Raw genomic sequence first — 27,871 nt, forward strand, 5'->3', positions numbered from 1 at the left:
CACTATGTACAATGAGCTAGCTGGTTACACTAGAGTCTGAGGATTCTCCTTCTCACTCCAATACTGTGTTAGGAGTGCTGGGATTACAGATGCTACCACGCCTAGGGTTTTGTGTGCGCTGGGGATTCAAATTGAGGCCCTTGTGTTCAAATGCAAGTGTCTTATTGTTTACTTCACCATTTCTTCAGCCCCATCTGCACATTTATTTGAAAGGGAATGACAACAAGAAAGCATGTGATTAAATATTACTGCTTTTGCTTATTTTGGAACCCATCAGGGTGAGTGAGCAGCCTGGACATCAAAAATACCATGCAGAAATCTCGTGCAGCAGTACGAAATTAATTGGGAATTTTTGTTTGTGACAGCCCGACCCACTTTTGTAATCCAGCCGCAGAACACAGAGGTACTGGTGGGTGAGAGTGTCACTCTGGAGTGCAGTGCCACAGGTCACCCTCTGCCTCAGATCACGTGGACTCGAGGTGACCGGACACCCTTGCCGATTGACCCTCGAGTGAATATCACTCCCTCTGGAGGACTGTATATACAGAACGTCGCCCAGAGCGATAGTGGCGAGTACACGTGCTTTGCATCCAACAGCGTGGACAGCATCCATGCCACGGCCTTCATCATTGTACAGGGTGAGTATCCTACCGTGTCACCAGACTCTTGGCTTTGCATAGTTCCAGCAGCCTTTGGGGCTTTGCCCTGCCTGCACCACATCACACCTCTGTATCACTTCCTTTGTTCCTTCCCTTCTCTCTATTTTTGAGATGAGTCTTGCCAGCCCAGCCTGGCCTTGAGCTTGTGATCCTCCTCTCAGGTGCTGGGATTAAGATGTATGCCACCATGCCTAGCTATTTTGATATGGGCACATGTGCATGCTTCTGTGAACTTGTCCGTGCATAGGTACATTTGTTTGTGGGTGGGTGGGTGTGCATATATGAACTAGAGAGAACAGTTACAGGGGTTGTCCTAGCTTTGGGGGGTTTTGCATTGTTTTGATTCTGTTTTGTTTGACACTGGGTCTTTCACTGCCCTGGAACTGACCAAGTAGGCTAGGCTGGCCAGCTAGGAAGCTTCAGGTACCCACCTCCCTTAGCCCCATGCCCAGCTTTGTTTTATGTGATTTCTAGGGATTGAGTCATTTCTCCAACTCCGCCTTGCTTTTTAAAAATGTAAGAGCCACTCCATTTGATTTAGTGATTAGACAGCTTTCTTTAGGAGGATAGAACTTTGAAGTTGCAATGTTCAGAACATCCAGGTACTGACATCCTTGAATGTGGACATAAATACCCAGACGTTGGAAGTGAATCGGTGTGTATGTGATGCAGTCAGCTCTAAGTATATTCTGCGGTCACAGTGGTAGCTGGACAGGGTGTACACCTTGCATAGAGCTTTGACTGTGTACTGACATCACAGTAGTATGTTACAGTGCACGCCAGGGGCACATTGGTAACAAACCAGTGAGAGCACCTTACGCACAGCCGTGACTTTTCTTAGCTTACAACGCCAAGTGTACCTTGCACATAGATATGAATGCACTCTTCAGCCAGAGTGATCGTAAGTCAGTGTGCATACCATGCACACAGCTGAGAGTGTACCCAGAAGTCACATTGACAGTGAGCCAGTGTTAAGTGTTTTGTTCACAGCTATGAATGCACCCTGGAATCCCAGTGATATCGAGTATGTTCACTGTGCAGTTTTTTCCTTAACTGATCTTAGATGAACTTGTTTATTTTCAGGTAAGTTATGAAGCTGGGTATAAGTTGGGAACCTCTCAGACACACAGGTGTCCCTCTCTCTTCAATGGTCTCATGCCTCACCAGCAGTTTCCTGCGAATTGGTCTTTCCCATTTCCTGTCTACACACAGCCGTGCAGTCATGGGAGGCAGGTTTACCTCTTTGAATGATTTCTTTAGGAACCAGTCTCTGCTCTGGTTAGACACACTGTCCTGTAACATACTCTTAACTATACAGTAGTTCTTACTCAAGTGAGTTTCACAGAAGCCCCAGGTGACATGTTTTAACCATTTGCATACCATAACTAGTAGTAGGGCAGACCTCTCCCTTCAGCTTCCCCCAGGCTGAATACAATGTCCTTGGTACCCAATGCCTTGTAACCTGCAGCATGGTATATGAATGGTCTTCTGTGTGAGTCCTGCTCTGTGTAGCTCTGAGGGAGCACTGTTTTTGGGTGTTCTTTCTATGTTTCTACCTACTTTCTCTCTGTGTCTTCCTCCTCCCTCATTTCCTTGGAGACACGGTGTGGTGTGGCACTATTCCTGAAGGGAAATGAACAAATGTCTACCACCCCAGACAGGGAACTGATGACAAAGGAGAGACATCAGCAGAATCCAACTTGGGGAACCAATGAGTAGGTGGGGGCCTGTTACTTACATGAATACGGGTGAGGTTGAGCAGAAATGACTCAAAGACAGCTGCATCACCAGTGCCCACTGGAGCCTGAGTGACAACTCACAAAGGCAGGGGACCTGGAGCTCTTCGCACAGCTGCCGGCAGTACCACAGGTTGGGGAGTGTCCTTTCCAATTGGTTCATTTGGTCTGAGTCTCTTCCAGGCAGCGTGGCTTCTTCTTGTTTTTTTTTCTAGTCAGCTTGGCCTGTCTCTGCTGCTGTGATACTGTTGGCTGGTGTCTGCTTCTTCCAGGTGGCTGGGACTGTCTGAAAGTCTCCTCTCAGCAGTGTTATTGTTTATACACTTGCCTGAGGGTTTCTATTCCTGAACAAAACATCATGATCTAGAAGCAAATTGGGGAGGAAAGGGTTTATTCAGCTTACACTTCCTGTTACACATTGATGTTCATCACCAAAGGAAGTCAGGACTGGAACTCAAGCAGGTCAGGAAGCAGGAGCTGATGCAGAGGCCGTGAAGGGATGTTACTTACTGGCTTGCTTCCCCTGGCTTGCTCAGCTTGCTCTCTAATAGAACCCAAGACTACCAGACTACCAGCCCAGGGATGGCACCACCTACAATGGACTGGGTCTCTGAAGACATTTCCTCAACTGAGGCTCCTTTCACTGTGATAACTTCAGCTTGTGTTAAGTTGACACACAAAACCAGCCAGTACAACACTCTTGGGGAGGAACAAGGGTAGCAAGTGTGGTAGGTTTAGGGATCTTTCTGAAGCTCTTTTGAGTCATGTGCTTGTTGCCTTAGCAAGCTTCCCTGTGGTATTTATTTCCTTCCCCTAAGAACATTCTGTTGTTTCACTTTCCTTCCCAAGTCTTTTTTTTTTTCTCCTTTTTCTCGGAGCTGGGGACCGAACCCAGGGCCTTGCGCTTGCTAGGCAAGCGCTCTACCACTGAACTAAATCCCCAACCCCTCCTTCCCAAGTCTTATGCCTTAAGTTTCCCTCCAAGATGAAGCTTTCATCTTGGAGGAACAGCCGAACAGTACATGGTACCCTTGCTACGGTCCTTTTGCTGTGTTACTACGTTACAGAGTCTCTTTACAGGGTGTTGTCTCTCAGCGCCACATTTAAATGTTTTTCCTCTTCAGCCCTTCCTCAGTTCACTGTAACCCCTCAGAGCCGAGTGGTCATTGAAGGACAGACTGTGGACTTCCAGTGTGAGGCTAAGGGCTACCCTCAGCCAGTCATCGCCTGGACCAAGGGAGGTAAGACGTCACTCTGGGCCCTCCACCTTCTCATACTTCTAGGACACCAGCTATTGTCCCTGGTTAGGCAAAAGTAGCATCTTTCCATAGGACCTGCCTTCTGGTGCAGCATGAGTGATCACTGTAGGCATCATGGATTGACGCTCCCAGTATGCGGGCTAGAGTTTTCTAGGTCCCTTGTAGAGCCCACTAAAAACAGGGTCTGTCTCCTGACTCCCCATTTCCGCCCTTGGTGTGTAATTGCTTAGCACTTGGTCACTTCCTGGCTCCTGTGGTTTGATGGAGGCTCCTAAGTTTGAGTGAGATTGTGGTAAGGGCAGGTGCTATGTCCAGGGACCCCAGAGATGACCTGCCATTTTTTTCTTCAACCAAAAAGCCAAAACCCCTCCCTCTGAGGAGTCCTGCTCAAGGCTCCTGAGGAGTAGACTGAGGTAGAGGCTAGGGAGGCCGCCTGGTGGAAAGCCTTATCCACAAATCATGCTGGAGTATCCTCCTTCTCTAATGGTCTTGCCTTCTTTGCAGTCTGGGCCCAGGTCCCTTTTCAGTCTGTTTCCTTAGGCATAGCTGGGGACGAGCCCTACTTGTCCTTATTCCTAATTTTGCCTTTTGCCTCTGTTCTGTATTCCTTTCTGTGATACTCCTTGGGGTCCTCATTTGACTCCTCCTTTATGGATGGCCAATCACTTGTAGCAGCCCACATGTGGTGTTGAATAAGGACCTACTTACTGGAGCAGGAGAGGCCATTTGTTCTATATAGTTCAGCTCAGTGACACCACCATCTTTAGAGATAACATTCTTTGTCTCCTAGCCTACCCTGAAAGCCTCTTTGTCCAGAGTGCCTGATGTCTTACTCCTTACTTTGTAGGGAGCCAGCTCTCAGTGGACAGGCGGCACCTGGTGCTGTCCTCAGGAACACTCAGGATTTCTGGGGTGGCCCTGCATGACCAGGGCCAGTATGAGTGCCAGGCCGTCAACATCATTGGCTCCCAGAAGGTGGTGGCCCACCTGACTGTACAGCCCAGAGGTAGGTACTGTTGACTTGTGGATCTGTGCATGCCTGTCATCAGTGACAGACTTCCTGATGACATCAGTGTCAACATTGTCGTTTTAGCTGTTCTGGTCTCTGCATTATGTTTAGAATCCTGGCTTTGTTCATGAGGGATTCAAACAGACACTTAAACCTCTTCCCTAGTTATGAAAACATTTTTTCATGTCATGCTGGCCTCAATGAGACTGGCTTTGTTAGTGAGCATGTTAGAGCTGACAGGTGGATGTAGCCTGAGGCCACTGAGGCTACCGAGGCTACCATGAACCTTGTTTTGTCTCTCATACCCATACTATCCACTGTGGGTTTTGTGGACTTCCCTTCCGGTACTTGCTTGGCAAACCCAATGTGCTCAGGTCCAGTTCCCCATGGTGGGATCCAATGACAGTGCCTGGTAAGCTCCCTCTCCTGTCTGATAAATCTTGAACATCAGGACATTGTTTTGACAGTGAGCCACACCACACTGCAAGCTGCCGATTGCTGGTCATGAGTGAGGATTAGAGAGTGCACGTAGCCTGGCTTTCTGGCAAAGCCCCAGAGCTCTTTGTCTTAGTCAGTAAGATCTGAGTCCTGTTCGGTTGCAGGGCTCTGGGTTGGCCTGAGTATGGGCTCTGCTCTTCTGAAGCCTCACAGTATGAATCAGTTGCTGTCTCTTTCCCACACTTGCCTTGTAGTCACCCCAGTATTTGCCAGCATTCCCAGTGACATGACTGTAGAGGTGGGCACCAACGTGCAGCTGCCTTGTAGCTCCCAGGGGGAACCAGAGCCAGCCATCACCTGGAACAAGGTAAGAGCTGGCACCTCACCCAGGCTCCCTCTGCTGCAGTGTGTGTTTAAAGTTCTCTCTCTCTCTCTCTCTCTCTCTCTCTCTCTCTCTCTCTCTCTCTCTCTGTTTTTCAAAGAAGGATTTTTCCATGTAGCCCTGACTGTCCTGGCACTCTCTCTATAATACACCAGGCTGGCCTTGAACTCAGAGTTCTGCCTGCCTCTGCCTCTGAAGTGCAGGGATTAAAGGCATGTGCTACCATCACCTGGCTGAAGGAATGAAGGAAGTCTTAATAATAAAAATAATGAAAACAAAAGCATCAGAAGGAAAGAAAGTCCTTTATAGGTCTACAGCTTCGAAGAGTATAGTTGAGTTTTTGCTACGTCATTTTTCTTTGCTCTGTATTTAGCCCACTGTTAGGCTGAATTCCCATACTGCATACAGAGGAGTCTTCTGGGACACATAGGCACCTCACTGCAGTCCTCACAGAGTACCAGTTCTCAGTGCCCTCCAGCTCCCTCACTGCTCTTCTCCAGAGTGAGGCAGCTGTGGTCTGCACATGGCTTATCAGTTCTGTCTCTGAGTCACTCTCTCAGGTCATTCCTAGGTTCCTGAGACCTTTCCACCACAGCTCTGTGCACAGGTGTCCCCGCAGCTCATCTTTTACACACAGCTCTCTTCTCAGCGAAGGACAGATATGTAGAAGAGCTTATCGCAGGGAGTGAGTTTGACCTGAGAGAGCAGTTGCAAGTTTCCTTCCCTGGGAAGGTTGGGACAGATGTAAACATAGCTTCAGAGAATTTACTGTTTGAGCCTTAACAGTTGATCAACATTCCTATCTCCCAGGCAACTTCTGTTTCCTGGTCTTAATGAAGTCTCATTTTTATTATTTTACCCCAGGATGGTGTTCAGGTAACAGAAAGTGGAAAATTTCACATCAGCCCGGAAGGATTCTTGACCATCAATGATGTTGGCACTGCTGATGCAGGTCGCTATGAGTGTGTAGCTCGGAACACAATTGGATATGCCTCTGTGAGCATGGTACTCAGCGTGAACGGTAAGATGTGTCTGCCAAGCACAAGGCATTGTCTCAGAGGGTTTGGGTGGTTATAGTATCAGGAATCTTATCCTATGAGCATCCATTTAGGGTATGTGCTGGTTAGGTTGAACTGTAATGTGACACAATTTAGAATCACCTAGGAAACGCTTATTTAGAAATGATCTAGATAGTTGGCTTGTTGACACATCTGTGGATAATTGTTTTGGTTGTTCATTAATGCAAAAAGATAAAGCCCACTGTGGGTGGCACCATTCTCTGAACAAGGGGGTTTGAATCACGTAAGGGAGGAAAAAGGATATGTTTTTTTTCTCTCTGCTTTTGATTGGATTTAATACTTTTAAATTCTTGCCTGATATCCCTAGTCGTGGACTGTAACCTGGGATTGTAAGCCAAATATATCCTGTCTTCCCTAAGTTGCTTTTTGCCAGGATATTTGTTACAGTACCAGAAATCAAATAAGAATAGGATATCAGAGTAACTCAGAGAACAAAATGTTTGGCCCTAACTTGGCCACGACTGGGCAACCCTTGGCATTCCTTCCCCTTCCTGTACCTTTTCACAATCTTTAGCAGCTCTTTTCATACCCAGCAGTTTGATTTGTAATGATCCCTGCAGGCATCATGTGCTTTCCAGGTGGGTATGGTGATGTGCAGCCTGGGATATTTTTGCACATGTATTGTCCTTTCCTGGGTAGTGAATAGCCAGAGTGTCACATCTTCATTCTGATTGTCTTGTTCAGCTTTGGGAAAGTGGAGAAACAAGAACCCTGCTCAGACATAGCAAGGGGAAGAAGCCGACGAGGGAGGTCTGGGTCTAGAGTTCAGGGAGGAGTCAGGGCTGAGAATATTAACACCCTTGGACTAGGTTACCCAGAAGAGCCTGTCTTAAGCTCAACTGTCCATTCTGCCCTGGGGTATTTAGCTGTCAAACAGGATAGAAAAGGAAAAGTCAACGAAAAGATATTTTCTAAGTGACCAGTAAGGAGGTGGGGTCAGAGGCGAGGATGGTATGAACTAGACTCTACCTGTCAGTCAACACGGGGAGAGAGAGAGTCAGAGTAGGGGAGAAGAGGAAGAAAGACGATGAGCATAAGCAAGCAGAATGCAGTATGAGCAAATGCCCCAAGGAGTGGAGGTCTGCCTGAGCAGGGCAGTCTATCCCAGTACTTCCTTGCCTGTCCCAGGAGAAGCAGGTCCACCCCAGCAACCAAGTGAAGGACCATTTCAGTAATGTCCAGCTATGAGGATATGAAGGAAAACTGACCACTGGGCTAAGATGAGCTGTTTCAGTGGCTGAGGTTTAAAAGATTGGTTATGGTCTTTGTGCTTGGCAAAGTCTCACTACTGAGTATATGAGGTGAAAAAGGAAGAAGTGAGAATTACACTGGACTTGGTGGTGCAGGCCTTTATTGCCAGCACTTGAAAGAAGCAGAGAGAGCTCTGTGAGTTCTAGGACAGTTTGGTCTACCTAGTTAATTCTAGTCCAGCCAGAGTCTGGCATATGTAGATAGATGGATAGATAGATAGATAGATAGATGGGTGGATGGATGGATGGATGGATAGATAGATAGATAGATAGATAGATAGATAGATAGATAGATAGATAGATGATAGATGAATGGATGGATATCTAGCATAGATAGATATAGATAGGCATAGATAGGTAGGTATAGATAAATATATATATGTCTAGATATTAGATACTAAGACATTGTCTCAAAAAAAGAATCAAAGTGTGAAGCTTTGATGGAAGCTGGTTGTGTTGTGTTATTTGGTATATATTGTGTTTATCTGCGTGGTATGTATTATGGTGTAGGCTTGTTCAGTGCTGTGTTCTATGTGCTTTGATGGTGTAATATGTAGGTATGATGTGCCTTCAACAGTGTGTTATATAGCATATGTATTTTTCTATATCATGTGTTATGTGTATCCTGAATAGTGGAAGGGACTGGCAGTGGAGGGGAAATTGAGGAGCTGAGTCCAGCATTGGGGATGGTTGTCCTTTTAGAAGAGCAAGACTCCTGGAATCAAGGCACCTTCTGTGATGTCACTGTCCACTAGATGGACATGAAGAGCCTCAGCGACAGCCCTCACAGGCATCATGCTGGGTATAAGCATGGCCATGCTTTATTTTATAAACATTTTGCCACTTCTACAGGATGTCATGTAACTCTTCTAATTAAGAAATATCTGACTTCCATACTGTTTAAAAACAGCTTCTAGTAGACTTGGTGATGAAGTGACTCGAGCATTTGTTCAGCAAGCAGAAATAGCTTTTGGATGAAAGCATGGCTTATGCCTAGATGATGTCGTGTCTAGACATAGCTGTATGAGTAAGAGTGTAGTGGGTTTTTTTTTCCCTCAGTAATATGTGTTCATGTTTTCCTAGTTCCTGATGTAAGTCGAAATGGGGATCCATACGTTGCTACCTCTATTGTTGAAGCCATTGCAACTGTTGACAGAGCCATCAACTCTACAAGGACACACTTGTTTGACAGGTATGGTAGATGGGGTCATGGTGCTGGCCTTGCTAGAGAAGCGGGTGGGGTGGGGTGGAATACATGCTTTCCTAGTGCATGGGTCCTTTACCTGTTTCACCCCCCAAACTCTAATATGCAAGTCCTAAGAACTTTCATGTGCAAGGAGCATCAACTGACTGTGGCTTCCCTGGGGTTAGAGTACTAGCAGGAGGTGTACCTTCTTCATAGGCGCTGGACTGTGATTCACAATCAAAACATTTTTAGAAGACCCACCTCATTCTTGTGGCTTGTTAGAAACAATTTGGCAAAAACAAATTACTGAGGTGGCCAGTGGATCCCTCCATGTTGGCAATTGCTGCGGACTCTCTGCGCCTTAACTGAAATGCGATGCCTGTGACTCTCTCTCTTGACCTATTAATGGTTTGTTTTCAGTGTCTTTGGTTCTTGTTTGTCTGTTTGTTGCTCTGTCGCCTTCCACCTGGGATGAGTCAGGTACAGTGCACTACATTGTCGAAAGTAGTGGTAGAAATTTAGTAATATCAGTATATACTTTTAGTTTCTGGATTTTTGTCCCCAGTGATTTATCTCATTGATTCTCCCCCTCCCTCCTGCCAGCCGACCTCGTTCTCCAAATGACCTACTTGCTCTGTTCCGGTACCCACGGGATCCGTACACCGTGGGACAAGCCAGGGCAGGAGAGATATTCGAGCGGACCCTGCAGCTGATCCAGGAACATGTTCAGCATGGCTTGATGGTGGACTTGAATGGAACAAGTCAGTAACATGTTCTTCCACCTTCTGACTTGAGTGTGAGGTAGCAGACACACTCTGCTGCGTATGCATCATTAAGAGGCTCTGGCTATGCCTGCACTAGTGCCTGAGCCCATTTTTCTTGAGCTTACATAGGTCCTGGTGTTTCTTTGAACCTCTGCCCAGGAGCCTTGGACTGCCCATAAGCTAGCCCCAGTAGAACCCCAGGCCTATGGGTCAGCAGCATGCTTCTACCAGGTATCCATGACCTTCCTAAAGTCATCAAAACATAGCTGGTGACCCCAGGATCAAGGACCCTCATGCTCAGAGCTCAGTTTTATCAAAGGATGCCTGAAGACATTGTCACAGCCAAGGCTCTCCCCTTCCTCACTATCTCTCCCCTACAGAGCATTCCAGTTATCATACAAACCATCTGTGTATGCACACACACAGCTATGCACACACATGTTTGTGTGCACCTTTGAACAGTGTAGGATCTGATTAGCTAGGCTGATTGACCTGTGTCTGATTTGGCCTTGCTGTGTGTCCTTCCTACAGACTCTTCTTCCTGCAGGTCTAGTTCTTATGTGACACAGGTGAAAGGAAAGCTTCCTGGGACAATCTTGGGGTAGCTGATGTTTCTAATTGCTTCTCCCAGTCTAGAAATCACTATGGATTTCTGTATAGATATTTTACAGATCACTCTCTTACAGTCTTTTAAACGTATAGACTGAGTCTCCTGAGCCAGACATAGGCTCAAGATACTTTAATGAAAAAATGCAGTGCTGGCTCTGATCAGCTGAGAGAGAGAGAGAAGGAGAAAGAGAGAGAGAGAGAGAGCGCAAGGGAGGGAGGGAGAGAGACAGAGAGACAGAAAGACAGAGAAGGGGAGACAGACAGAGACAGAGAGACAGAGAATAAGAAAGAGACAGAATATACATGAATATTGGTCTCATGTACCTGGATATGTGCACATGTGTGAATGTGAGTGTGCCCATGCGTGAGCAAGTATCTTGCATGTCTTACATAGGGGCATGTCATATGACTGTACAGGCAGGATTATGAGTGTGTGTGTGTGTGTGTGTGTGTGTGTGTGTGTGTGTGTGTGTGTTTCTAAGAGCTCATATGTGAGTGTGAGTTTCAGTGCATGAGCTTGTCCTCAGATGTTTGTGCATGTCTGAAGACTGGAACACTATGTAAGGGAGGGATAGTGAGGAAGGGGAAGACCTTGGCTATGCCAATGTGTTCAGGCAGCATTTAGTGGAACAGCTCTGAGCATGGCGTTCTGAGGTATTCATGTAGCTATGTTTTGTTGTGTTTAGGAAGGTCATAGACACCTCTTAGAGGTGTGCTGCTGACCAGCAAGACCTGGGGTTTTCCTGCAGCTGATGGGCAGTCCAAGGTTCCTGAAAGGGAAGACAACCTAATGGGAGCCTGCCCCTGGCTGGCCAGGTGGGTGGGTGTGTTTTATGATGGATTTTGTGAGATGCAAGGCTAGTGTCATGAGCAGTGTCCTGGGGTGATGGCAGAGGAAAGGAGAGGATGACAGGAGTCTGAGACCCCTGTAGGTGGCCTCATCCTGGTAGGTGGCTATAGGGTAGACTCTGAAGAAAAGGTGTTCAGTCGAGTAGTCACTGCAGTGTAGAGTGTGGGGCACAGGGAGACTGTTCTAGAAGGAGAGGATCTAGGGCTGGTATGGAGGTGCTTCTCTGCCTGTTCCACAGAACAACATGAGGTACCTTTGAATGTGTCCGGTTTCTTGCAGAATCACTTCATTAGAGCTAGTGGTATAAAACCATACACCCTGATGGAAAGGCATCAAGATAGCCAGCAAACTGTGAGCTGAGCAGGAAGGGAACGGCCCAGCAGATGCCAGAGCATCTGCAGGCACCAACTGAGACCCTGAAGGCAGTGGTCTGCACCACTGCTGGTGGAAGTCAATACCACCCTACTGTGTTACAGGTTACCACTACAATGATCTGGTGTCCCCGCAGTACCTGAGCCTCATCGCCAACCTGTCAGGCTGCACTGCACACCGTCGTGTGAACAACTGCTCAGACATGTGCTTCCACCAGAAGTATAGGACGCACGATGGCACGTGCAACAATCTGCAGCACCCGATGTGGGGAGCCTCACTGACCGCCTTCGAGCGCCTGCTGAAGGCTGTGTATGAGAATGGATTCAACACGCCCCGTGGCATTAATTCCCAGCGTCAGTACAATGGGCATGTACTACCCATGCCCCGCCTGGTGTCCACCACACTGATCGGGACAGAGGTGATCACCCCAGATGAGCAGTTTACACACATGCTGATGCAATGGGGCCAGTTCCTTGACCATGACCTAGACTCTACAGTGGTGGCCCTGAGCCAGGCCCGCTTCTCTGATGGGCAGCATTGCAGCTCAGTGTGCAGCAATGACCCTCCCTGTTTCTCGGTCATGATCCCCCCCAACGATCCCAGAGTGCGGAGTGGGGCCCGATGCATGTTCTTCGTGCGGTCAAGCCCTGTGTGCGGCAGTGGCATGACATCCCTGCTCATGAACTCTGTGTACCCTCGAGAGCAGATCAACCAGCTCACTTCCTACATTGACGCATCCAATGTGTATGGCAGCACAGACCACGAAGCCCGGAGCATCCGGGACCTGGCCAGTCATCGTGGCCTGCTACGTCAGGGTATCGTGCAGAGGTCTGGCAAGCCCCTGCTTCCCTTTGCCACGGGGCCACCCACTGAGTGTATGCGTGATGAGAATGAGAGTCCAATACCGTGCTTTCTGGCCGGTGACCATCGTGCCAACGAGCAGCTGGGCCTGACCAGCATGCATACGCTGTGGTTCCGGGAGCACAACCGCATCGCAGCAGAGCTGTTGAAGCTGAACCCGCACTGGGATGGGGACACTGTCTACCATGAGACCCGCAAGATAGTGGGGGCAGAGATCCAGCACATTACCTACCGGCACTGGCTACCCAAGATCCTGGGGGAGGTGGGCATGAAGATGCTAGGTGAGTACCGGGGCTACGACCCCAGCGTCAATGCTGGCATCTTTAATGCCTTTGCCACCGCAGCCTTCAGGTTCGGTCACACTCTGATCAACCCTCTGCTCTACCGGCTGGATGAGAACTTTGAGCCCATCCCACAGGGCCACGTGCCCCTCCACAAAGCCTTCTTCTCACCCTTCCGGATTGTCAATGAGGGGGGCATCGACCCACTTCTCCGAGGGCTGTTTGGAGTGGCAGGGAAGATGCGCATTCCCTCTCAACTGCTGAACACTGAGCTCACAGAGAGGCTTTTCTCCATGGCACACACAGTGGCCCTTGACCTGGCTGCCATCAATATCCAGCGAGGCCGGGACCATGGCATCCCACCCTACCATGACTACAGGGTCTACTGCAACCTGTCAGCCGCTTATACCTTTGAGGACCTGAAAAATGAGATCAAGAGTCCCGTGATCCGGGAGAAACTGCAGAGGTGAGTAGTGGTAAACTGCGGCACTCTGATAGGTGTGTAGATGTCAAGAGACCTTGGCTGTGAACTGTGATGTCACTGTCTCTAGGCGTGGTGACTTCTTGTCATCCGGTGAGAGAAGTCTGGTGGCTGAGATGGGACAGCCTGTGGTCTACTGGCTGGGGTGCTACAGAGTCAGCCCAGTGTTGGGGTAGTCTTGTCTGCCAGCCCCTCTGTGCTCAGGAGGTGGGCTTTGTAAACCGTAAGAAGTTTTCTGTTGAGATAGCAGTTATACTTACGAGCTGGGACAGTAAGAGTCACGTGTCAAGTGGGCCTCAGACTGGCCAGCTTCTGAGCCTGGCTCGTCACCTGTAGTGTGACTCATGCATGAGTAGTTACTGCTCATAGAAGAGGAGAGCTGGCCTGGGAGCCGGATAAGCGATGCAAACATTTCATGGGGAGGTGAATAATCCACCACTCAGAGGATAGACCCAGGTCTGCTCAGGATTCGGTCATCTCATCTCGGGCCAGGCTTCTTCAGACCTCCTACCTCCGAGGAGCTGTTCAGACCTGAAGGCTTGCGGGAGGGCTCTCCCTTGTGAGACTGCAGTTTCTGAATGAGAGCTGCCCTGCCCACCTGTGTTCCGGTTTGATAAGATAATGGTATTTGATTACTGGTGAGCGAAGCATGCACTAGAGTTCTCCATGGGGGACAATGTTTTTTTCTTTCTTTCTTTCTTTTTTTTTTTTTTGTCACCGTTATGCTTAATTGGGATTTATGCTCACTGGCTGCACTTCATGGGCATCATGTCCCCTGTGTTCCTATCCAGATGACTTTCCCAGTCACCTTCTGTTTGCCAAACTATTTTAGAACTTCTCAGTTTCTAGTCATCTTGCTACTGCTGCAGAAGATGGTGGGCCTGGACCAGCTGTAGGGAAGAGACCCCTGGAAAAGACAGCACACACACACACACACACACACACACACACACACCACCCAGAGACACACACCACACACACACTACACACATATCCTCACACACACACACACACACATACACACACACACCACATGCACGCATACACAGAGACACCACACATACATACACACACATACACACCACACACACATACACACACACACATACACACACACACACATACACCACACAGAGACACACACCACACACACACTACACACATACTCTCTCACACACACATACACACACACCACATGCACGCATACACAGAGACACCACACACACACTCACACACAGACAGACAAGCACACACACACACACAGACAGACAGGCACACACACACACACAGACAGACAGGCACACACACACACACACACACACACACACACGAATTACTTAACTCATTTACTCTTTCTGTGAACCAATTATAAGGAGGAACGAGTGAGATGTGAACATGAGGAGAGCTGAGTGGCCATGAAAGGCAGCTCTGTCAGGATTTTTAGCAGGCCTTGGAGAATGCAGCTGTCATCTACTGTCCTGGCGGTTCATTGAAGTTTTACGTCTCAGGGCAGCCTGGGGATGAAGACTTGGGCTGAATCTGGGCTTCTCTCCCTGGGGGAGGGAGCTCTGTAGTGCCGTGGAAAATATCCCCAGCAGACCCGAAACAGATATCCTTCAGTCTCCTGTACCCCTTTACAAGGAGGAAGGCAAAGAACAAGTGTCCTGAGGTGGCACTGGCATCTGGTGCCTGTGCAGCAAGGCCAGCAGCCCTCTCTGTTCCCATGGCAGGTGACTTCTAGGAAGGCCTTGGAGGCTTTAGTCCAGGGTGCCTGTCCCTGAACATTAGACCGTGACCACAGTTTGTGCTTGGAGATGTTAGATGCCAGCTTAAGGAGGGGAGGTTTGATCTAAGATGAATGAATGCCTTTTCAGAAGCATGTCAGATAGATTATGGGGTTCTCCACTATCACTCCTAGCCTAGTGGAGAATGGAGGGTTGGGGAGTAGGGGTTGGAAGACGTTATTTCAGATTCTAGCACTGTCTCTTGCAGCAGTAGGAACCAAGACCACCTGTTGCCTTGCGAGCTCTTGGGAAACTGCACAAGGCTAGAAAAGAAAGGTCTGTGGGCATTGCTGCTTCTTTCTGTGTCATTCTGTATGGGCATACATATTCCCAGGCCAGGGAGGACTTAAGAGAATGCTTGTTAAACATTTGAAAATGTTTAAGCCTCAGTTACATATCTACCCTATCCAGTTAACCAGCATTTTCACTGACAGATACATTTCAATATATGGTAGGGCTTAATGTCATCCTTTTCCTATAGACTATCCACTGTTCATATATTTAAGGAAGAAGATAGGTGTGAAGATAGAAAGGTTGCCTCATGGACTTGGGTTGGTTCTCCCTGGAGCACAGGAAAGAATTATGTTTTAACTTTCTTATGTTTTTGGCTTTTTAAATCATTTATAAGTTTGTATAAATGTTATATGTACATGGAAAAGGAAAATTATTTAAAATATGATTAAAGTCGATTTAAAGAAATAAGTGATCTCTCTTTGTCCAGTAAAGTCTGGAGGATGTGTGGGCCTTTTTCCTGTCTGCTGTGTTTCATCTCGGGCAGCTGTGCTAGGCACACTCAGCTTTCTCCTTGTCTATCGCAGGCTATATGGCTCGACACTCAACATCGATCTGTTCCCGGCCCTCATGGTGGAAGACCTGGTCCCCGGCAGCCGCTTGGGGCCCACACTCATGTGCCTGCTCAGCACACAGTTCCGACGCCTGCGGGATGGAGACAGGTGGGTGTTAGAAAACCTCGTCTCACGTGGTTGGTGTGGATTCGGGACGGAGAGGACCTGTGCTTGCTTGTGACAGTGAGACACTCACCCTCCCCCCACTTCCTGCCTTCAAATGGCCACACACGTCCTGGAGGCTACCTGGTACTTTATCCTTTCAGTCTAACACACCCCAGTCCCAGATGCTGTTGGCCTCTAAAGCCAATGAGAATGGGAATGTTTCCAGGAACCTTTTAACTGACCATGGCAGTACCGGGATTAGAACATTGTCATTTGTTTTGTTTGGGTTTTTGAGGTAGGGTCTCACTGTACAGCTTAGGCTGGCCTCATACTCACAGCCAGCCTTCTGCCTCAGACGTGCACCATAACAACCTTACTGAGACTTGGGGCTTTTGGCAGGATTTTTTTTTTTTTCATTTTGAAAATGCTAGTTTACTTTAGGAAATGGGGAAGTTGGCCAACACTTGAGCTGAGGAGTTTAGTTAGGAGTTTAGCTATCCATCCTTTCGTAAGGAGTAGCCATCTTGCTGTTTTCTCTCGTTTATTGGGTGGGAATTTGAGCAATGGCTGGCTTTGTTTTTTTTTTGTTTTTTTTTTTTAATTCCTGTTAATCCAATCCATGACTTCCACATTGGAAGAACATTCTCTCTTGGATCCTTGTGGCTGACATCCTCCCTGCCCTCTGCTGACCCCACTGACCCCTCTCTTGTCATCCCTGGAGTCTAGGTTGTGGTATGAGAACCCAGGCGTGTTCTCCCCTGCCCAGCTGACTCAGCTCAAGCAGACATCCCTGGCGAGGATCCTTTGTGACAACTCAGACAACATCACCCGCGTGCAGCACGATGTGTTCAGGGTGGCAGAGTTCCCACACGGTTACAGCAGCTGCGAGGACATCCCCAGAATGGACCTGCGAGTGTGGCAGGACTGTTGTGAAGGTATATGCTGCCAGCCCCCTGCCCTCACTGTCTCCATTGCTGCTGCTTAGTGAGCGGATACATGGTCTGAGGGATGAGTGTCAAGGTTTATCTTTTATCACAACTGCGCCTAACCTTGAGCCTTAGCTGTCTGGGTTGGTAACTCCACCCATGCTGCTTCTTGGTGAACTTAGGCACCTAAGACTAGAGTGCTGCTTTACCACCTTAAATAGGGGTACACTAAAGTCCTGGTGGAAGTTCAGTACAGAAGATGCTCACACCAACCACCGAGCTGTGTTGATCATAAACTCCATGCGCTTAATGTCACATCGTGTCCTTCTGCGAGGGCAGTGCATTTTTTGCTGGCAATTATCACCACAGATGTCTTGTGTTAAGATGTCACTAGAACTTTGTAGCCTCAGGATAATCTTAGACTGCACCTTGTATCTTAGACACACCAAAATGTTATGTAAAAGAGAACAAGCCTTTGGTGTGTTTGCATTACATCTCTAACATTTAATGTATTGAACAGCTACATTCCAGGCTTGTGTGTTAGCCTCATGAATCCTGCCCACAAGGGATGACACTCAGCTCCTCCAGGAAGCATAGCAAGCATGCTATGTTATGCTGATACCACCCTGTAACTTACAGGAAGGGGTTGTGGGCTGACTTCTTGAAGACCTAGAGGGTAGCCTGCATGGGTGAAAGGTCTTGATATTAGGCCTGGAAAACCTAGTAATGGGGTCTGTGCAGTACATTCCTACCAGCCAGCACAGGCCTGCTCCCTGCCATGTCTGTCCATCTCACCAAGGCCACCATCACAGCCTAGCAGCCATTGGCTTCTGTGGTGACAGTCTCTTTCCCACTTTACATTCTTCAGTTCTGCTCTCGGTTAACCTCAGTTTCCAGTTTCTAATTCCACTGCAATTTTGGCTTTATTCAAACTATGATCAGAGCCCCATAGATAATAAAGCCGGGGACATTTACAACCTAAGCCAAGTGACGTAGTGTTTGTGGTGAGAGGAGGGCTTCAGAGGATGGATGCTCCGGGCACACATGGAGCACTCTAGGTTCTCAGCCCTGACCTACCCACTGGACCCTGAACAAGATGGGCCACATAAGGCTCGAGAAGAGGCACAGCATTCAGAACTGTGGTTATTTTTCTGCTAGTCACTCAAGATATTTAATAAGTATTAAAGTCAGGTTGGCTTTTGAAGCTGAATTTAACATCCTAAGAGGATGTGTGGAGTGGGCAAAACCGTATGAGTGTATATGATCATGTGATTTGTCCTAAGTGACGTTTTTTGCATGCCTTTCTCCCGTATGTATATATTTGTGTATGTGTATCATGTTCTTTTTCTCTCCCCTTTGCTCCTTCCTCCCTTCCTCCCCCTCTCTTCCCTTCTCTTCTTCTCTCCCTTTTTCCCTCTCTCCCTGTATTGTAAGAATTCACAAAGGACATTGTGTTTGCTGGGTACCCAATCCTAGGCCACTGCTATTCTTACATCTCAGAATACAAGTGGGAACTGTGTCGTATTCTTTTTGTTTTAAATCTCCCAGGGTTTTCCAGTTTAAATACTTTGCTGCAAGGATAGCATCATTCTGTCTGTAGGAGACTGTTGTCTTGAAGGTGTGCAAGGCTGGTCCTTGTTTTCAGATGCAGAGCCTCTATTTTCTGATAGCATCACCAGGACCCCTTCTGCTACAGAAGCAGAGCCAGGCTTCATTCCTTTACTTAGAAGTATCCACCATCCTGGAAGGGATGTCTCTGGGGCAGGCGTGGTCTTGGCTTGTACCCCTGTTCTAACCCATTGTCCCAGCTGTTGCAGAGGCTCAGTGTCCAAGGCTCTTGCCGACATAGCTTCTTCCAGATACTGTGCCTCTTAAAATAGGCTCTGTCCAACCCCGAAGGGCTTCAAGATTCTAAATTTATGGTTTCTATTTTAGCCTAAACCCATCGCTAACATATAGTAGAAAACAACGAAACATTGAAATCCTGCAGGGAAAAAATTTTGGTTCCTGTTAACTTTTTTTGGGTGGGGAAGGAGGGTGCATGGTGTGTGCTTGCATAGTATGTGTATGTATGTTTGCATTTATGCAGATGTACACACGTATGTGTACACTTGACATGTAGAGGCCAGAGGTTGGCCTTCAGGGCCTGTTTTATTCACCTTCCACCTTATTTACTCCACTTATTTACTGACTTGTCCGGCTTGCAAGCTCGCTCTAGAGAGTCAAGCTCTACTCATCTGATTGCTCAGCAAGTGCTGTATTTCCCGAGCTGCCTTCCCAGACCCTTTTCTTCTAACTCAGCTCAGAAGAAGGCTCACGAGGGATCATTTCCTGGAGCTGCACCTGGGTCACAGCACCGAGAGCGATACCCACGTGCCCCGGAACCTGAAACAGCTGCCTCTGAGTGGGGCACTGCCCATTTCTTTTAACTAGATATGAGATTGCAGCTGGACTAATGAGTCTTAGTGCACTATACAGATACACACGTGTGCACACCCCACATATGTATACACAGAGTCACTCGCAGGCAGGGACATGCCAATGCTCACACGCAGTCACTATTGAGAATCTTGCAACAATTGTGATACTACAGAGAATTCAAATACTTCATCCAGATTCACCAACTGCATTAACATTTTCTATATGTCTATTTACACTTGATGCCTGTTTTGTGTGCACAAGTATATATAGTCTATAAATAAATATAACACAAAAGTTTTCTATAAATATATAAATCACAAAAGTTGCAAACTTCCTGCTACCTACTAAATAATTTACTGAAGAATATAATCATTGGAAAGTTTCACATGGATAAAATTGTTACCTAATTTTCGGATCTTGTTTGAATTTTTCCATTTCCCCAATGGTGTTAGTTCATAACAGGTTCCACCAAGGCTCCTCACTTAATTTTACCTGAAAGTTTCCAGACTCCTGTATCCAGGAATAGATCTTAGTCCGTCTCCCTCTGGGTCCTTTTGGTAGGCCTCCATGTGGGTTTTTCTGACTTTTCCCTAAAGGTTAAAGGTGTGACACTAGAGCATGGATGGAGATACTCAGGGCTATGTTATGTGTGTTTTATGTACCACTGTGTTTCAGTAGGCGGCATAGGAGACAAGTTAGTCCCATGACTGGTGACAGTGATTCAAGTTCATTACTTAAAATGTTTGACTGAAAAGTCTGTTGAGTGTCAGGAGGGTTACACACGTGTGACTTCAGTTAGAATCTGAACATTCAGATCCTTTGCAGCAAAGTCTTCTGTTGTACAAGGCCTTGGGTGGAGAAGTAGACCATCCATTCCTAGGCAGGAAAGGTGTTCCAGGTGAGCTTCAGACTTGGAGCATGTGTATCCTGTAAAGACAGAACTTTCCAAGTGTTCCCATCTGTACCCTTGCTTTGTGATTACCACCCTTTCTACAGCAGCAGCCTTGGGTGTGGGGTTGCATTAGGGCCAAAGTGCATGCAGCTGACACAGGCCAGGCAGAACCCTGTAAGCCCAGTTGTACTTTGTGCTTGACCATGGCAAATATGGTGGCTCTGGATTCCCAGAACCCATCTCTGTATAGTTCTCAGGTCAGGGCCACTGGACACACCCATTCACATGGGACGCACCCTCCCTCGTTGTTCTCGAGTAATCTGGGGCAAGGCTTTGTGACAGAGAATCGTCCTTGCCCTCTTCCAGAGTCTCCAGCTTCACCTGTCCTGGTTTCAGTTTTCAGAAAAGATTGGAGGAAGAGGTTCCCGTCGTGGCTGTGAAAGCTACTGTGGGTCTGATTTGAGTTCCTAGAGCCATCTGCAAAGCCACATTATCTACTCTGATTAGTGGACAGGGCAGATTTAACCCTCCCAGCTTAACTCAGGTCAGATAATGGCCAGTGATAACAAATGAGGTGCCTCTCAAGGACTGTTGTGTGGTCAGAAGTGAGGCCTCCACTCAGTTAGCGCACATCCTCCCATTTCTAGGGACAGACATCAGGCCTACAGTGTGTTATCCACAGAGGCAGCTGCCATTGGCCTCAGTGTATTACTCCTTGACCTGGGTTTCTGCTTTGGTGGGGTCACAGAACTTTAGAATTTGGGAGAGACAGCCTTTGCTTTGTTCTGGGTCAGGCTGTTCTAACAGGGAAAAGGAGTTTCAAAAATGGATGGCTTTAGGGGATAATGTAGGTAGGCTTAGGTGAGGCAGAATAGGATTTCTCCGCATATCTGGCTGGAGCTTGGGATAAGTCCTCAACCAAGGCAAGGAGGTGTTCAGAAATTACTTGGGCTTGTTGCAGGTTGATTTGAGCTGATCATGAGGTCTCGTGGGGCAGAGCATCATCTGACAAGGGCAAGAGGACTTAGATCATGGAAGTTGAGTGCTCAAGTCTACATGTGTGGGCTGCAGGAGGGCATAGTAGTCACATGGGGTGCCCTGGTGCAGGGTGGTTTGTTCTCAGGGAAACTAGCTTGAAGCTTTTAGTAGGTTTGAGTACTAGAACTACAGACACTCACAGACCCACTGTTAGCTCCATCAGTTAGTTCCTTTAGGCGCTGCTTGACATACATGCATCCTAATTGAATGGGGAAGGAAGAAGATGGGTCATAAAAAATAGCTACTTTACACGATGTAAGTGTATCCTAAGTTACACTCACTTGTAACTGACTTCCCTATTTTACTTTTTCACCAGACTGTAGGACCAGGGGACAATTCAATGCCTTCTCCTACCATTTCCGGGGAAGAAGGTCTCTAGAATTCAGCTATGAGGAGGATAAGCCCACAAAGAGAGCCAGGTGGCGGAAAGCACTAAGGTGAGTTTTGGTGGGGTTTGGAAGGTATCCTGCCTATAGTGTGGGTCTCTGGAATAGGCTGAGGTCTTGCTGTTGTTTTGAGCTCAGTCATAGCCTAGGTTAGCTAAAGCAGAAATGCCCCAGAGTACAGAGTAGACAAGGCCCATGTCCTGCTTGACAATGCTGAGCTGTAGTGTGCTGTACTAGGTGATCTACAGAAGGGATGCACTTAGGAATGTTGGCTTAGATTTGCACATTGACACTTTGAATCTTATCCTTACTCCTTAGTGTAAAACATGGGAAACATCATAGCAATGCCACATCAGTCACCCATGAGCACTTGGAAGGGCCAGCAACTAATGATCTCAAGGAGTTTGTTCTAGAAATGCAAAAGATCATCACAGACCTCAGAAAACAGGTAAGGCTACCCTGAGAGACTACCATCTGCTCCTGCTTGGACCTTTTACCAACACATTTCCTGCCCCGAGTTCCCAGAGGCCTTGCATTTCTGGGTGATTGTGAAGGTGTTGACTTGCCCTCACCTGCTAGGACATGGCCGCTTATACATCCTGCTTTGCTCCAGCTAGCTTCTCGCTAGTTCCCATGGATGTCATGCCCTCATGTTTCCTTGTGAACTAGTGCATTAGGTACTTTTGTGTTGCTGTGATTAAATATAATAACCAAGATAACGTATAGAAGAGTTTCTTTGGGCTCACAGTTTCAGAAAGCTGAGAGTAAAGTTGTGGGTAAAGGTGGGGCCGCAGGAATAGGAAGCTGAGGTTCACATCTCGAGTGGGAAGTACACAAGTCTGAGAGAGGAACCAAGCAATGGCACAAGGCTTTGAAATCTCAGAGTCTGCCCACACTGATGGACCTCTTCCAACATGGCCGCATGGTCTTCCAACATGGCCGCGTCTCCTAGACCTTCCCCAAACAACTAGGAAACATTTGCCCAAATGCCCAGAACTATTAGGGGACATCTCATTCAAACCACCACAGCTGGGACAGTGGGCAGTGGACAGTTGGTATCTCTAAGTTTAGAGCACCCTGCCAGGGAATATGACTGAGAAGATACCATTGGAATAGATAGAAAGTCCCAGAAATCTCAGGCAAAGTCAGATGAAGAAGTGTGGGAGAAGACAAACCTGAATTCCTATTGGTAAGCCAGTTCTGGTGGAATTGTTTGGAAGTAAATGTTTCCAGAGCATAGAGCAGCGAAAGCTGCCTGGCAGGTGTGATGGTTTATATATGCTCAGCCCATGGAGTGGCACTATTAGGAGGTGTGGCCCTATTGGGGTAGGTATGTCACTGTGGGTGTGGGCTTTAAAACCGTCATCCTAGATGCCTGGAAGACAGTCTTTCACTGGTAGCCTTCAGATGAAGATATTGAACTCTCAGCTTCTCCTATATCATGCCCGCCTGGATGTTGCCATGTTCCCGACTTGACAATAATGGACTGAAACTCCAAACTTCTAAGCCAGCCCCAATTAAATATTGTCCTTTATAAGAGTTGACTTGGTCATGGTATCTGCTCACAGCAGTAAAACCCTTAGACAGCAGGACATCAGGACTCCACACTACAACTCTGACTGAGGATCTATAGATGAATTCTTCTCTTTCTGTCTAGGAACTTTGTTCTGCTTCTCTGAGGCAATGTGTTCAATTACTGAAGGCCTTGTTTCAAAGAGAGCGGAGACTGAGACCTCAGGCTAGACATGGGAGGTGTGGTCACTCCAGGGTAAAGCACGTTAAGTTTGTGTGCTTGAATTGTGAGGCAGAGAAGTGTTGTCCTGGGTGGTGTAGAGTGTCCCAGGAGGTAGTGTGCCATTAGTGGCTAGTTTGTGGGATTCTTAGGTCTGGTTCTTTCCCTATCCTAAGACTACTCATATGATAGGCTCATGGGAGACTTGTGTAACCCAATTCCTTTCTAAATAAAAAAAAAAAGAAGCCATTCCTGTGGCATTTGTTCCTGCTTGATCCTTGCTGTGTGGGCATAGGGCTCCATCTCTGTGCATTCCAGTGCCCAGCTTGGTTTGCTCTGAAGCGCCAGTGGTTGGTCTGGAGACGCTCAGACCAACCCAAGGAAACTTCTGGATACTGATGGAAGCAGGAGTCCTTTGGACCAAGGGTTGGTCTAGGAAGTCCACATGGACTGAGTGTCCATGGTACTGTCACTCACACTCTGCCTGTAGTCAGGGACAGGACTGCTTGGCTCGAGATGCCAGTCAACCTGACAATGCAGAATGGCCTTTGCACAGACGACTCAGGCAGTTTTGGTCCTTCCCTCATGACCGACCTGTGCAGCTGCCTATGGCTCATCAATACTGATAGCCATCCAGATCACAGCCACCTTGGAAATCTGGGCTTTGTTTAACCCAGAGTCAGCCATTGGTGCCTACATTAGTCTCGGCTTCCTGAGGGCACTCATCTATCCTTGAGTCTTCTTCAAGGCCTCAAGTAGGAATGCCGAGAGTTAATAACTAAAACATCAGTTATGCTAGTGAGTTATCCCCACAGAGGTTTGCTTTGTCTTGTTTGGAAATGCTGAGCATATCTTACTGTGAATAGCTCTTTGGCTAACTAAATTTCAGTCGGGATTTAGGCTGTTGGGAAGATAGTCATCCTAATATGAAGACAAGGTGATCTTAGTGCCTTGGGGCTTCACAGAGTAGCTTGAGGTTCTATGCTTTGCTCCAGTGTGGACTGGGACCACATTGTGCTCAGTAGGTAGGCAGAGGAAAGGGTTGAACTATGTATAGGAAGTGGCCTCCCATCGCCTGTTGTAATGTGGGCAGCCTCTCCTGTGCTGAGTATGGCGGTTGAAGTTCAACCTATCAAGTTTGACTCCCTTGTGCCTTGCTGCAGATAAACAGCCTGGAGTCTCGGCTCAGCACCACAGAGTGTGTGGATGACAGTGGTGAATCCCACGGCAGCAACACGAAGTGGGAAAAAGACAAATGCACAGTTTGCGAGTGCAAAGTGAGTATGGGGACGGGTCTGTGTTCATACCCATTATACCCGGAGAACCAGTTGTCCAAGTGTCAGAGTGAAGTCATGCTGCCCCTCATCCTCAGCCCTGCTCTGCCCTCATAAGCTGCAATGAACAGATGGGAGCAGTCCTACTGTCCAGGTCTAGCTTGGGATATTAGTTACAGAGAACAGGAAGAGGTGACAAGTAGGCCAGTGATAAACCTTGGTTATGAGCACAGGTTCCCCTGCAATCCGGACAGGAATATTCTTGGAACAGAGTGTGGAGACAGGACAGTGGGAATGAGGGGAATCCAGATCACCTCCTTTCTAGCAGGGGACATGGTTTTTATCTGTCCCTTTACCTGAACAGTACTATAGAGTACTCCAAGCATCCCTGGGCTGCCTGGCTAAGGAAGACTATGCTGGAGAGGAAGGATTCTTTGCAGAGAAGAACATCACTTCCCTCTGGTCTCATTGTACTTCCTGGCAGGATTAAGCAGAGATTAGGTGTGGGACAGTTCAGTCCTTTGACTCTGGGCCTCACAGTAGGGTTAGAGGACAGTAGAATGTGCAACAGGATCCTCCAAGGGATGTATTTGTAGCTGAAACGGTCCAAGCATTGTCTTTCATCACAATCCTGGGCTAGCTGAGCCAAGCACAAACGTTAGGACCTACTGTGGGGATGGGGTGTCATACTGGGTCAGGGGTCATACGGGTCATGCCAAGTAGAGGGTCCGAGAATGACAAGAATGTATGTCCCCTTCTTTAGAATGGCCAGGTCACCTGCTTTGTGGAAGCTTGCCAGCCTGCAGCCTGCCCGCAGCCTGTGAAAGTCGAAGGCGCTTGCTGTCCTGTCTGCTTAAGGAACACTGAAGAGGAAAAGCCTTAGTGTTCCCGAGCTGAGCTCCTCAAAGCTGGTCCACAGAATCCTTGTGAGCCTAGATGACAACCTGCGGAACTTCAGACCACAGGACAAGTTGGGATCCCAGACATTTCAGGACCTCCGCTGTGCCATCGCAGAATCACCCGGGGCTGCTTCAGACCCCGTGTTCGTAGAAGGAAATCGAGCAGGAGGGAGTGGGTGCAGGCCCTGGCCCTCACTTCATGTTAGACTTCTCAGGTTTATACTTAAGTGTTTTTAAATGGAAAATTGGTGCTACTATTAAATCACACAGTTAAGACATGGGTTTCGAAATTGCTTCTGCCTGATGATGCCACCTCTGTTTAAATGAGGCGGGAGGTCTTTGACTGGCTTCATTTAAACAGAAGCATTTGGCAAATGGCACAGGATCTTATAAAATGACATCCTAGGTCACAATCCCTACAGGGATCCTCGGGCTTTCTCACTACTCCTTCCTGTCTGCTATCTTCACCTTCAGGGCCCTTCAGCATCTAACAATACCAACACAATCCTGCACCTCAGGACCATGTCTGCCCTTCTACACACGACTGTCACATTATTAAGCCGCATTTAGAAATAATCTTGTTTCTACTTAGAACGTGTGTAAATACTGCCTTGCTGTAAACTGAATGTGAAATCCTTTGGTCCCATGCCATGTTGAGTGACCTGAACAGTCCCTTGCATTGTTGGTAGGATGGTCTGCAGCCATCTTCTGCCTTGGTTCCTGGCCATAGTGTAGGGAGGGTGATTCACTCTCTGGGTCTTTTGAGTAGGTGACAGATAGGCAGAGCCTGAATGTCAGGAAATCACATTGTGTGAATGCTTTAAAGGAAAAAAAAAAAAGAATCCCTATACCTCATATTTTCTATTGCATGATGTTTTATAAAAATTTGCCCATTTTAGATGTTAGAAAAATTACTTCCACTATGCAAATTTTTTAATTCAGTGAAAAGCAACTATTATACCTCATAGTCTCTTGTTTTTAATTGACCGAAATATTCCATTCACAAGGTTCTAAGGACTCTCCTGAACAAGCAAGTCTCACCCTATACACACTGATGTGCCCAGCACTGTATGTCAGCCATTGTGGGTACATCAAGAGGGTCACCTGCCCAAGGACTGGGGAGGAAGACCTCAAGGACACAGATGAGTCAATGTCAGTTGGAAAAAGACAAAAATGGATGCCCTTATAGGGAGACCACAGTCAGATAGGGAGATGTTCAGTTCCTTGCAGCCTCTGGCTTACGTTGGGCAGCCAGGCCATTGTGGTGTGTGCGTGTGTATGATCCCTGTGCTGATATGGTTACCTTCCTAGAGATAGACACAAAGCCACATGTGTGAGGCTGCTGAGCAAAGACAGCATCCTAGCATGGGCTTGTTCACGAGGGATTCACCACACTGCATATGTAAAAGTGGTCACCTTGTCTTCCCCTCATGATATTTGGAAACTGGTGGTCCAGCAGGGGTGGGCATTTGTGAAATATTAAGTTGAACTTAGTGATAAGATTTCAGAACAGACTTCTGTGAAGTAGGAGATGTAACCATGCATTTGAAATCTGATGGCCATGTAATCACTCAGGCATAGAATGGTGGGAGAGCCTGCCCTGGATATCTGGTATTTCACAAGAGCACCAGGGGTATGTCTTGTGCTAAGGCACGCAGTGTGTACATGGAGCTTAGACAGGTGCCAAGGGTTTTTGTCCTCTGCTCCTGTGTGAGAAGCTGGCTGTGATTTACATTAACTTCTGTATTTCAAACCAAGATGTCTGCAGATCTCCATTTTGATGTTACAGCCTCATTGCAAGCTGTGGGCAGTACCCAGACACCCTTTCTGACTAGCCACTGCACTGGGCTTCTGTGATTCAAAGTAGTGTACATATTTATTTACTTTTCTGACTGTTGCCAACAGCCAAATGCCATTTTATGTTTCTTGTATCCAGCCCATTACCAAAGAGGTGTTTGCACTTTGTCATGACGCCTTTCAGTTCAAATAAAAGGACCACGTCGTCAAGTGGAGAATCTGTCCTTTTTACTTTGACACAAGCGACAACTTGTTCACCGAATGATGAGGAAGTGAGAGGAAGGGATCCAGTCCTCCACAGAAACCCAGAGCTATGCTGTGAGCCACTGTGAGGAAGGAAAAGGAAAGAAAAGGTGTGTGTGTGAGAGAGGGAGGAGGAGGATCGTTAAGAGGAATTTTTCATTCTGAGATTGGCCAGCCTTATGTTATGTGGGTTCGACCCCTGGAACAAACCTGAATTCCTTTGTGGACCAGCATGCTCCATTTTCAGGAAATGCATGGTACTTTTGGCCCTCTGAGGGGACAGGGAACAGGATGGGTGAGTAGCCTCTGTTCT

At 47.5% G+C, this 27,871-nt stretch overlaps 1 protein-coding gene across 2 annotated transcripts in view; it reads left to right on the forward strand.

Moving 5' to 3' along the window:
- The window catches only part of Pxdn (peroxidasin), a 77,722-nt gene extending 50,192 nt beyond the window's left edge, over positions 1–27,530 (forward strand). The window contains 14 exon segments of one of the 2 annotated variants that reach the window (NM_001271261.1): positions 366–638; positions 3,520–3,636; positions 4,502–4,660; positions 5,356–5,468; positions 6,348–6,504; positions 8,896–9,004; positions 9,602–9,759; positions 11,698–13,201; positions 15,819–15,953; positions 16,677–16,885; positions 21,544–21,664; positions 21,932–22,061; positions 24,509–24,622; positions 25,383–27,530. In NM_001271261.1, coding sequence (NP_001258190.1) covers positions 366–638; positions 3,520–3,636; positions 4,502–4,660; positions 5,356–5,468; positions 6,348–6,504; positions 8,896–9,004; positions 9,602–9,759; positions 11,698–13,201; positions 15,819–15,953; positions 16,677–16,885; positions 21,544–21,664; positions 21,932–22,061; positions 24,509–24,622; positions 25,383–25,502 — 3,419 coding nt within the window. In that variant the 3' untranslated portion in view covers positions 25,503–27,530. 2 annotated transcript variants of the gene reach the window in all.
- Positions 27,531–27,871: the final 341 nt, after the last annotated feature.

This window comes from Rattus norvegicus, chromosome 6 (genome assembly GCF_021556685.1).
Source record: "Rattus norvegicus strain SHRSP/BbbUtx chromosome 6, alternate assembly SHRSP_T2T, whole genome shotgun sequence".
NCBI classification, from domain to species: Eukaryota; Metazoa; Chordata; class Mammalia; order Rodentia; family Muridae; genus Rattus; species Rattus norvegicus.